Below are 12,426 nucleotides of genomic sequence, written 5' to 3'. Positions count from 1 at the left end.
TCATAATGTTAACATTATTAAAAAAAGTTATTCTAGTGGGTTTGAAGCTTTAGCTGTTTACCCCACACTCCGTGAACTTACATTTTCCAACTTGCTCTCTCACAAATGTGTGTAAAGGTGAAAAATGCACAGAAAAGAACACAACAGTCTCAAAGTGTAGTCCACCTGACACACATAAGGTTACCAATAAGGAAAAGGTAATCGGGCAGCTGTGATCAGGCACCAAGCACCCAATGCAGTATTCATTATGGAAGTGCAGGACAACCGTCTCTGAATAATACCTGCAGCAGCATGGCTCTCTTTGGGACATTTAAAGAGGCAAAATATGCATCACTGTGTGCTCCTGAAAGAGCAATATGTTTTCTAATAAAGTTAGCTACATTATATAAATGTGTGTGTGGGTGTATATCTATAGTTATGGAGAGTGTATTCCTGAGGTAGTGCAGCTTTCACTGATCTGTTGCAACACTGATGGGCATATTATAAAGATATCAAAACAAAACAAACAAACGAATACATGAAATTAAGGCTAAAATTCAGAAAGGGCTGCTTTCAACATGAAGCCCTACCATGTGCTGCTACCGATGGCAGTGACCCTTTCTTATTCAGAGACAGGCCATTACAATGATTCTACATGGCCTGTAAGATTGTCGCTGTGTGCTTTCTACATGATTGTGCCAAATGGTAATGAGGCATACTTGGGGAATTACCTGTTCTAATTAGCCATGAGCTTTTCCCTGGAAATGCCTGCAGTAAGGGATCTACACAGCTAAGCAATGCTTTTAATAACTCAGTTGCATAAATTAATATAGCCAGCCATGTTAATCAACATGGCTGAAAGGCTGCATTTTCACATTGTAGTCCGTGGAGGAGACCACGTAAAAAGCAAGATCAAGTAAGTATCTCTATAGATGGACTGGTGGGGAGGTGTAAGAATGTATGCATTTGTGTGGCAGCCTATGCATGTGTCTGCTGAGATATGAGTGGTCTTGTGTGTTTGAGTGTATTAGTGAATGTGTGCTGCAGTAGGGGTTACTTAGGGGATCAGTAGAGTCGGTTTGTGCATGTTTACGGATGAATGTGAAGTGTCCATGAGTGCAAATAGGTAAAGGGGTGTTTGGTCTATAGTGACTGTTAGTGTGTGTGACAGTCTGTAGGAGGGTGTGTGCGTGTGTGTCGCTGTGGTGTCAGGGTGCGTGTGTCGCTGTGGTGTCGGGGTGTTGTGTCGCTGTGGTGTCGGTGTGTGTTGGTGTGTCGCTGTGGTGTCGGTGTGTCTCTTTGGTGTTGCTGTGGTGTCGGTGTGTGTTTGTGTGTAGGGATGGTGACTACCATGCCTATAAACTCCCCTAGACAAATGAGAAATCCTGTGATACTGGCAGGGGAGGGCACAAGATACCAGTGACTTTTAAGTATGAGTCGAAGTCTGATACGTAGTTAATAGAGGCACAGGTTTCACAGCACAAAGCATTTTCTGAACAAAAGAGATATGGGGGAGAATTACACACCAGAGGCATGCTTTAAATATTACTCTAAGTTGCTTAAAAAGTTAATAGATCAACAGGTTTTGCATCGCGATTCACAATAAGAAGTGCGAAACTGAAATGTGTGGGATTACTGACTGACTGTAATCATCCATGATTTAAGAGAGGTTCATTATAAGTGGCAAATCAATGATGTTTCATAAAATCAGGGACAGCTCTCCTTGTGTATGTGTGTGTGTTTGTGTGTGAGCAAATGAGAAGCATCTGTGCGAATGCAATGCGCGGGCCATCAGTGATGATTACTACAGGAAAATGCTGATTAACACTAATGGTAACACCAGACAATTCAGAGTAATGCAGATTAGCTGATAATGACGCCTTTCCTTATTGTAGATAATCATGTCTCTGAACTGCATTTTCCACAGTTGTGAAAACTGTCCCTTTTGGTCACAGCAGTTTACTCTCAAAAAGAGGTTCTTTTTGAATCCCAGCTCAAATCTTACACAATAATGAATCACATTTCATACAGACTCACCAATAATTTAACACGCAGCTGTTAAGGTGATTCAGTATAATCAATAAGTCCAGTAAAAGCAGACAGAAATAATGTCTTCAGTGGAATTACTCCCATATTATAGAAATGCTGACTAAAACACTTTCATTTGCACAACAAAATGGTAACATTTCATTTTGCAAAACCAGGACAAAATAGGTGACTTAACTACCATAGTTTGAAAATGATGTTTTTTAGTGGAGGCTGACAAAACTTGGAAAACTACTATTTTTACCAATATACTGAGGTCTAGATTTTCTTATATAAATGTGGAGGTGGGGATCTCTTAAAGGTATGATGAACTTCTCCTCAGAAAACAGTGATGTGTGTCTTTATCTGTGTTCTTCCTCTTTTGGTAAGTTAGGATCAAGAGATTGTTTTGGTGCAAATGGTTCTGTGAAGTGTCAAAGATAATAATGACATCTATTTAATACTATAAGACAGAATCATGTATAATACAGTGCACATGTAAATAACTAATTAATATTCTATAGAAGTACAAGAAGTCATATGTGTTGTCTTGTCAAATACTTTTCTCTGACTACCAAGTTCAGTTGTAGTGCTCTGTTTCTTTTGTCATTGTTAAGGTCTTAGTATTTAAGCTTGCCAGTACAGTACAGTCCAGTCATATTAAAGGTCAGCCAGATTTCTCTATGTCTGTCTAGTACTAATAATGTTTCCTCCTTAGCCCAGCAGGGGCTTGTTGCTGCCCAGTAGGGAATCCAGCAGGAACCATTACAATGGAGGGCCCTTTGAGAAGAAAAACAATACTTAAAGAAGGCAGGAAACCAGCAGTAAGTATGATGTTTTTGTGGTGGATTTTTTAATCTTAGTTTTAATGGATAGTAAGCCATAGTAACCCCATATCAAACCTCTGTGTTTGTGCTACTAAAATGTATATGCAGATAAAGTTAACATGAAGTGAAGCTTATTAACTCCTCTTAATTTCTAGAAGTTGCTGGCAGTTTCTTTCCAGAGACGACTATTTTTTTTTCATTTAATATCATTTTGGTCTGTGACTTTCTTGCTTGCATCAGACTGCTTTCTGTAATGACTGGGAAGAATTGTGTTTTTTATAGATGCAGAAGATTCACAATTTTTATGTATCTGTTCATTTACCCTGCAATACATTTGCACACACACATCCATTTAGACCACTGCATGTACTGTACAAAAGATGAAGGACCATTTTTGCATGCATCCATGTGTGTGCAAGTTCTGCTCAGTTTTGGGACATACTTTCCTATATTGGACATCTTGGATCTAGGGAGAGTACTTGAAGACCATTTGCCCAAATGAACTTTTCATTCAAAGAACTTATCGCTAGTGTGTTTGGGAAAATAAAAACAGAGAGGCTGCCATGATTATCAAAGCCCACACACTATCACACTGAGGGGGGGGGGGGGTTCCCATTGAATCACTGTCCATGATATAATCATATCTAAGGTAACTGTACTTTGGAGAGTAGACCAAAACCCCCTTTGTCATAACATCATTCTATATACCTGATTTTCAGTCAGAATGCTGCAAACCATGATTAAGGCCACTTACAGTCAGCTGTCTTGCTTTCTCTAGCACAGCTCCCAGTCTGTACCTAGATTTACTCATACAAGAATTGTTGCCTTGCATCCTTTCCTCTGAGGTAGACAAGCTGTCTTCAGCCACTTATTTACCCTTCGCCAAGCACATAAAACTGAGCTTGGATACATTGGATAAGCTCAGGTCAGTCAGCATTAAAAGTTCAACTGAGTGGAAAAATAAAAAATATCCTCCAAGTATGACAGGAATATATTTGTATTAACTCCAAGTACATGTCCAGGAATGCATACTGTGGTAATACATTTATAGACTACACCTGCCCAGAAGCAATGTTCAGATTTTAGTTGTACATTCTTAACAAGTGACTGCAAAATCCATCTGATCTAGAAATGAGCAAGTTGCAGAGGTTATTCCAGATAGATTCTGTGCTGCTATCTTAGCTAGTTACCATTAGTTAGGGACTGCCTTCATCACCTGACTGTGCGTACAATGCGTAGTCGCATGCTAATAACTAATGATGACATTCTAGAGAACATGAAAGGATTGCAGTTGCTGAGGTACTCGCACACTAAGATAGGGCTAAATTTATCCCGGCTCCACCAAGTCTCCTCTTCAGATTTTCTCTCGACCTAAGCACTTAAAAAGCATCCTACAGTCCAGCACTTGCTCAGACCTAATAGAAAGCACTAATATTCCACTATCTATCCTGTAAACCACCAAACATTTACATTCCATTATTCTAACCCCCCCTTTTTTAACTTTTAATATCTCCTTCCTTAGTCCTAGACCAGCTTGCTCCCATATAGAATTGCCTTGTAATAGACTTTCTCTCCACTAGGTAGTACCCTTCTCCAATCCTTCCTATCTCATGCTTATCCCACTGTCTTATACTATCACTGAATTACATTTCTGAAGACTTATTTGAGCTCAACGTTATCATACTTCACCCTGAATTTTAACTGTCAACATCTACCTATCCTCCTACACTTCACTACCATTGTAGTATTTATATCTGTACTTACCCTCACCTAACTTATCTTCAGTAGTCAGCATTTTCCTGATTGTTTTTCTTGAGCTGCTCCTTCACTTGTCTCTACCCACTTCATTCGCCTTGCGGGGTCACTCCGCTCCACTACCCTAACCCCAATTTCCACCCACCCCCAGTACTCCTAGTCTTATACTATATAACCCTACCCTCTTTCCCCAAGTATCCAATAGTCAGGTAACCACTCCCTTTTCCTAGTGAACCACCCACAAGGATCAACTATAAAAGGCTACTACTACTATTCCCTCCTTCTCTAACTACTCCCTACCACTTCCCCATAACCCCCTCACCTTTCTCCATGCACACTTATTAATCTTCCTTGCCTCCTACATTCCACCTTGCAACTAAATCATCCCAATGTCTAAACCACCTACCCCAGCATATTTAAGTCATACTTCTACCCTCTCTTACAGCAGCCTACCTCCTTACCTCCTACATACACCCATTACTTCTACAATTCCACTACCCCTACAAGCAAACTGCTACACCATCACTAATTGTCTGCAGTAACCATGCAAACATAACTTCTACACCCAACTACCTACTAGCAAAATATCATAGATTAGCCCATATTAGGTATACCTATCTAAAAGTTAGGAAGTCTCCAAACCTATTCAGTAAATTCCCAAATCCTAGATATGGAATACAAGTCCCCAGGCCCAACAAATACTCCTACCACTCAACCCCAAAACTCAATCCCTCAACAGAACTCACCCTTACCAAATCTCCTAACTCACTCATTATAGCACACCTCAATATACGTAGTATAACTAACAAAGTTGCACACCTCCATGCTCTCTTGGAAGTACACTCCTTTGACATTCTATGTTTGACAGAAACTTGGTTAAAACCCGTGACTAAAGACAATTAAGTCATCCCACCCAGATATAATATCATAAGACAAGACCGTATAACTAGAAAGGGAGGTGGGGTTAGCTATCTTATGTAAAGCAGAATTTCAAGTCACTGTATGAGTACAAATTACTTCAAGACACTAACGCTGAAATCCTAATTTTTAAACTTCAGCTCAATACAAGCAAATCCATATATATATTATCTGTATTTATCTTCCTCCTGGCAATAACAACACCCTAGAAGATATCCTTTACTGCCTATCTCGAAACTTCCCACAAGAAACGGTAGTCCTAGGTGACTTTAATATTGATTGGAAGTCTTGTAGCACTGAACACCCTACTACCCATATCAACCCATATGGTTTCTCTCAAACCATCTCCTCCACTACTAGAATAAACAAACCCAGTAAGAAAGAAAGTACCTTAGATTGGATACTCATAAAGAATCATCTCCAAGCATATGAAGTAGGGACCCTCCCGGATGACATAACTGATCATTCACTCACCTATATTATCAGGCATAAGACCAATATACCCTCCCCAACCACTTTCAAGGCGACGCAAACCAATAAAAACTTTAACCCTGATCTCTTCCAAAGAGAACTTAGGGCATGTGATTGGTCTCCCATTAAATACCTCCCTCTTGAGGAAGCCGTAGGATACTTTAATTCTAAAGTCCCAGCCATTCCTGACCACCATGCACCATCTTGATCTATCAGAATTAGGACTAAACCTGCACCGTGGTTTTCTAGAGAAGCCAAGCAAAAAATCTTACTTAGAAATAAATTCTGGGCCAAATGGCGTACCACTAAAAACCCTGTAGATCAACAAAAATTTAGACAGCTGAGAAATAACACAAAGAAAGCTATACTCTCAGACAAAAGAAACTTTTACTTACAACTCCAGCAAACTCACCAAAAGAAACCACAAAAGTTTTGGGCAGCCATTAACAAACTACTCCACCCAGGTCAATCCATTACACCAACCCCCCAAAGCTCTGACCATGAAAATCCTATGCAAACCACCAATACCTTCAATACCTTTTTCACAGAGGCCATTCAAACACTTGCAAATCAGCTATGACCTGATAGCTCAACTCTCACAACCTCTAATACTAGCCCACTCCCACCTTTTCTCTTGCAGCCAGTCCCTACATCACAAATTCTCACCTTAATTCAAAAACTTAAACCATCCACTCCCTCAGCTGACCAACTACCTGCAGAATATCTGCAAAAAGCTGCCAAAGCCATAGCCTATCCCATTTCCATCCTGATTAACAGAACCATAAGTGAAGGACAAATCCCAAGTATCTGGAAAATCTCCCACATTATCCTCCTACACAAAGGTGGCAACTCTAACAATTTTTCTAACTACCGACCAATAGCCTTACTCTCACCTTTGGCAAAAATTATGGAAAGATGCATCCACAGTTAACTATTTGACCATGTAATCCAAAATAACCTACTTTCCAAGTGTCAATATGGATTTAGGCCATTCCACAGTACTACCACTGCCCTCTTATCCTTTACTGACTGCATTAACAAAAGCAACATGCTTTCCTCTGCACTCTTTATTGATCTTTCAAAAGCATTTGATATGGTTAACCACCAGATACTTATAAATATCCTCAAATCCCTTTCATTAGATGCACTGGCTATAAAATGGTTCCAATTCTACATAGAAAATAGACAACAGGCAGTGCTATGGGATAATAATATATCTACCCACCTCTCCATTACCCTCGGTGTCCCTCAGGGCTCCATACTGGGACCTCTCCTATTTTCAATGGTCATTAATGACCTTCACTTAGTAATTCCTCAGGCTACTTGTATACAATATGCAGATGATTCTGCACTAATATGCTCAGCCACATCTTCATCTGAACTGCAGTCCCTAACCCAAAAAGTGTTTAATACAGTAAAACAATGGTTTACACAATGTTGCCTCCTTCTGAACCCCAAAAAACCGAAACTCTTGCTCTTTACTCCCACACATAAGTCTTCTCCAATGGAGTTCGCAGTCATATCTAATAATGGTACTCTAATATCTTCTGACCCTACTACCAAACTTCTTGGACTAACAATTGACAACAACCTCAACTTTGACACCCATATCAACAATACAATAAAAACTGTAAATAGAAAACTTGGCTCTCTATAGGATCAAACCTTTCCTTACTCCAGCAGCTAGAAAAATAATTGCCCACACTCATCTAATCTCTACACCTCACCTATATATACTAATCTATCAAAAAATAGCCTCCACAAAGTGTGGTAATCTCCTAAAACAACATTGCCAAATTTGCTACTGGAAATCCTTTTAGAACACACCACTGCACTAATCTAAAACAGCTAGGATGGCTTGAGCTACAAAATCAGCTTAAAATTTCACCAACTGACCATTGCTCAGAAGATCCTTTACCAACCTATCAATACTCCTATACTTTTATGCTCATTACCCCTATAACAATCTTAATACCTTATGTTCATCAAATAAACTACTTGTCAGTATATGTAAATCCAACAACATGGCCGGTGAGACTCTATTCTGTAATACTGCTGGGAAATCCTGGAACCTTGCATCACTATCCTCTTTATCACTTTTCAAAAATAAACTGAAACTTTACCTTAGAACACACTGGTTATGCCCCTGTTCTAAACCTGATTAACTTTCTCTTATTTTACTGGGTTCTGTTTACCTGCTAATCTCTCAGTGCTAACTCCAATCTTCCTTATAATATAAACAACTTTAGATTTGCTATGTTTAACTGACCTTTTCCTGTTGATATTTTCTTAATTTTAGATTTTTATTTAGTTTCTTTATTTACCTGGCCTTGTCTTGTTGAGATTTTCTTTATATATGTGATACGTTTGTTAGATAGTTATGTAATGAGCTGCCATCCTTTGTTAATGCATTGTACTAACATTGTTTGTTACTAAATTCTGTCTTGGAGCTTATCTCCCCGGGCCTCTACTGAAAATGGACATATATCCATTAGACTAGCCCGGTCAACAAATGTAAAATAAATAAATAAAATATACCCCGACACTTGATTGCCCAGCAGGGCAAGGCTCATTATTCACCTCTCACCAACCAAGTGACTAAGCAGCTCACCCTACTATTCAGGCATGACCAAAGGGCAATTTCAGGTATACTCTCCTGTCACCCCTAGGCTTTCGAATACTAGCCAAGGCTCTTGCTGCCCCCATAGTGCCTTTTTTAGACAAGGCTCAAAAGTGAAACCCTGCTCTGTAAACAGCACAAATAAAAAAATGAGGGTTATGCTACTCAACACCAGGAGTTTAAATCTCAAAATGCACACGTCAAGCACTCCTTAGTATGGATAACGCCGACATCGGTGCAGTAACTGAAACCTGATTCAAGTCTCCACAGAGCACCCCAGCACTACCGGGCTACAACTCATACCATACATTTCGGCCACAGAACATGGACCGAAACACAAAAGGAGGGGGTTTATCCATATTCATCAAGGATTCCTACACCTCCAGGTTAGTGGCACAGTATGATACCTCTGAGATCATCCATGTGCAACTAACATCAGGCAAATCTGCAATGTAAATTGTGGCCTGCTACAGATCACCCTTCATGACCCAGGACCACCATTCTGCCTTTCTGGAGACACTGGAAAACATGAAGGTCCTAGCGAACACCCTGATACTGGGTGATTTCAATTACCCTACCGTTAACTGGGAAAACTACTCAAGCACAAACTCCCAGGTCCAACGCTTCCTGGAATTTATCAACTCAAATGCCCTGGATCAGCTGGTAAACTCCCCCTACCAAAGGTGAAAACATATTGGACCTGGTCATCACCAACATGGGCGACAGGTGTTCCACACCGGAGGAGGTCAACCTGTCACTGGTTAGATCAGACTATAAACTAATCATACTAGATGTCCACACCACACCACCACCTCCAACCAAGGAAACCACAGTGAAAAACTTTTCAATAGCAAACTTCACCTTACTTAAGACAGAGGTGGTAAGTTTCACAACCCCCATGCTAAAGAATAACAGTGTCCAAGATGCAGGCACCTTTACATATGCACTCTGTGAGCACCTGCAAGAATGCATGGATCGTGCCATCCCTAGCAAAACCAAGACTCCCTACCCTAAGAGAAGGAAACCAGTCTGGTGGACCCATGCCATAAACAAGCTATACAATAGAAGGAGGAAACTAGTTCAGAAAAAAGCTAATCCCAAGAAGGAAAGACATCCCTGATCAGTATCAGTAAGAAACTAAGGTCCCTCATAAAATCCTACAAGGCTAACTTCGAAAGAAAAATAGCCAAGGATTCGAAAGAAAACTGCAAAGCCTTCTTTAGCTATGTCAAGAATCTAACTAGCAACTCACAGATATGCTCTGAGCTGGTGCAAAATAGTACAAAATATACTGAACCCACTGATATTGCCAACATCCTGGCAGATAGTCAGTGCAAACTTCACCCCCTCTCATCCCAAAAGGGCCAACAATACCGGAAAAGTGTAGTGTCCCAGAAATCACAGATGCACAGGTGAAAACAGCCCTTTCAAAAGCCAAAAGCACAGTGTCAGTGGGGTCAGATGGTGTTCCAGGCTGTGTCTTGCATGAACTACAGAGCAAACTAACTCCCACCTAAATACACTGTTCAACCTTAGCCTCTCCACAGGCTACATGCCCATAGAATGGTGCACAGCAATGGTTATTCCACTCCACAAAGGAGGGGCCACAACTGACCCTGGTAACTATCGCCCCATAAACCTGACTAGCCTGGTCTGCAAGGCTATGGAGCACATCATCATGGAACTCATTAACAAAAACATTGGGAACCTAGAAAAAACTTGACCTGACCCAGTTCGGCTTTAAGGGAAGATCATGCCTACTAAATCTGGTTGACTTCTTCGAGACAGTCACCAAGGCCATAAATGAGGGGAAGGTAGTTCACACAGCCTACCTTGATCTCTCCAAGGCTTTTGACATCATTCCCCACTCAGGAATTATAGAAAAACTCACCAGCCTGAACATAAACCCCTATGTCATGAGATGGGTTGCCAACTGGCTTACAGACAGAACTCACACGATAAGAATAGCAGGCTCCAGGTCCAACTCTAAACCAGTCACAAGTGGTGTCCCACAAGGCTCGGTCCTGGGACCCCTGCTGTTCAGCATATACTTCTCAGAAGTACAGGCAAACACAGGAGAGGACTATGGGCTAATCATGTTTGCCGATGACTGCAAACTGGGAGCCATAACTGACTCTCCAGCTGACACGGACATTCTCCAAAAGGGCCTTACTGAGATGGACTGGTGTCAAAGTCATGGTCTCAAGCTAAATGCCAAAAATTGCATAGTCATCCTGTTTGGGAAAAACAAAACACCCATGAATTACCACATAGGTGGCAGCCCCTTAATACAGAAGAGGTAATAAGAGATCTGGGGACCTAGGTAATCTTTCCTTTGACAATCATATTGTCAAAGTAGTTAGGAAATCCTTCTATGTAGCCCATCTAATTACTAAAGGGTTCGCATCTAGAAATAGAGGTTTTAGTGCCCCTCTACTCGTCACTTATCAGACCCATCATAGAGTACAGTGCCCCATTTGGGATGTACCTCACAAGACACTTCCAACAGCTGGAAAGACCACAATATGTCCTATGCAGCCCGACTGGAAAAGCTCCAGCTGTACTCAGTCACATATCACTTACTCAGAGGTGATCTCTGCCTGACTTACAAAGCTATGTCCAACTCAGAATTGATGGACATGCTCCACCTAAAGAAATCCAAGTCACCGCGAGCCACTCGCTCTAGTGAGCTAAACCTTGCCAAAACAATAAATAGAACATGCTGGAGGGATAGATTCCTGTTACAGAAACTCCCCATGCTTTGGAACAAAATTCATAACTACATTAGGCTGAGCCCCTCACTAACACTCTTCAAGAGAAACCTTGACGAGTGGATGGGTAACAGAAAATACACCCCTGGGATCACTTCATTGGCTCTGCTTGACAGAAGCTCAGTTAATTAATCAATGGGGCAGCGAAAGCTGACGCACACTGGCTAGGCTTATAAATGCCCTCAGGCAGATAGCCTAGTATCGACCTATGAACCTAAGATTCAGCATATGAACAAAGGAGATACAAAATCATTGCACATTTCAAAACTGCTGTCAGGATACTAGATGAAGAAAATGGGCAGAGGTGACAATCAGTTTGTGATGAAGAAGACAAACTGATAGGACTGAAATGAAAAATATAATCTGTCAATGGGCCATAACTATGCCATGCAAATATAATTCTGTCACACGGAACAGTGTAGCAAACAGGAAATGAACCTGAAACAGAAGAATTTTAAGGAAAAAAATAATGAATTTAATCATTAAATAGTTGTGATAGTTTCAAAATTTATTATAACACGTGTGGAGACCCAGCAATTATAGGTGTGTCTCCTTAAACTAATAAACTCAGATCAGTTTATAGAATTTCAGAATAAAATAACATTTATCAAAAATACAATGCAAAACTTCTATTCATTAAGACATTATGTTTCATTATATTAATTACATACAGTTAACGTCATCTACAGGAACCTAATCCCTTTCCTTAAAAATAGAATTATGATTGCTACAAATTTAACTTTCTCATGAGAGAAAAGGAAAACTACTGCTCAACCATAGGTTTTGATACTTCTTCAGATATATAAATGAAATTTGCATTTTAAGTTATTGAGAACAATAAAGCAGATACACTTATTTTTGCTGTGGTTCACACATTCCTGGGTGTGCTCATTTGTGTTTATTGCTTAAAAGAATCTGCTGACATGGTTGAAAGTTTAGTCATGCACACTAACCACATACTCACTCCCACTTTTTCTGACATGCACAGATCATTTTACAATATGTTTTTCAACTTTCTTGTTTTAGATTTTCCTTCACAATTTATAGTATGACATCAGGG

General features: G+C 40.3%; 1 protein-coding gene across 1 annotated transcript in view; it reads left to right on the top strand.

Moving 5' to 3' along the window:
* RALGPS1 (Ral GEF with PH domain and SH3 binding motif 1) overlaps positions 1 to 12,426 on the top strand; it is a 3,844,659-nt gene that overhangs the window by 3,704,827 nt on the left and 127,406 nt on the right. The window contains exon 18 of the mRNA XM_044058136.1: positions 2,723 to 2,828. Coding sequence (XP_043914071.1) covers positions 2,723 to 2,828 — 106 coding nt within the window. The remainder of the gene's footprint in view (positions 1 to 2,722; positions 2,829 to 12,426) is intronic.

The sequence above is a fragment of the Protopterus annectens genome, chromosome 16.part0 (genome assembly GCF_019279795.1).
Source record: "Protopterus annectens isolate FY-2018-M chromosome 16.part0, PAN1.0, whole genome shotgun sequence".
In the NCBI taxonomy this organism is placed as follows: Eukaryota; Metazoa; Chordata; order Ceratodontiformes; family Protopteridae; genus Protopterus; species Protopterus annectens.
This window is presented reverse-complemented; position numbering and strand designations above follow the sequence as displayed.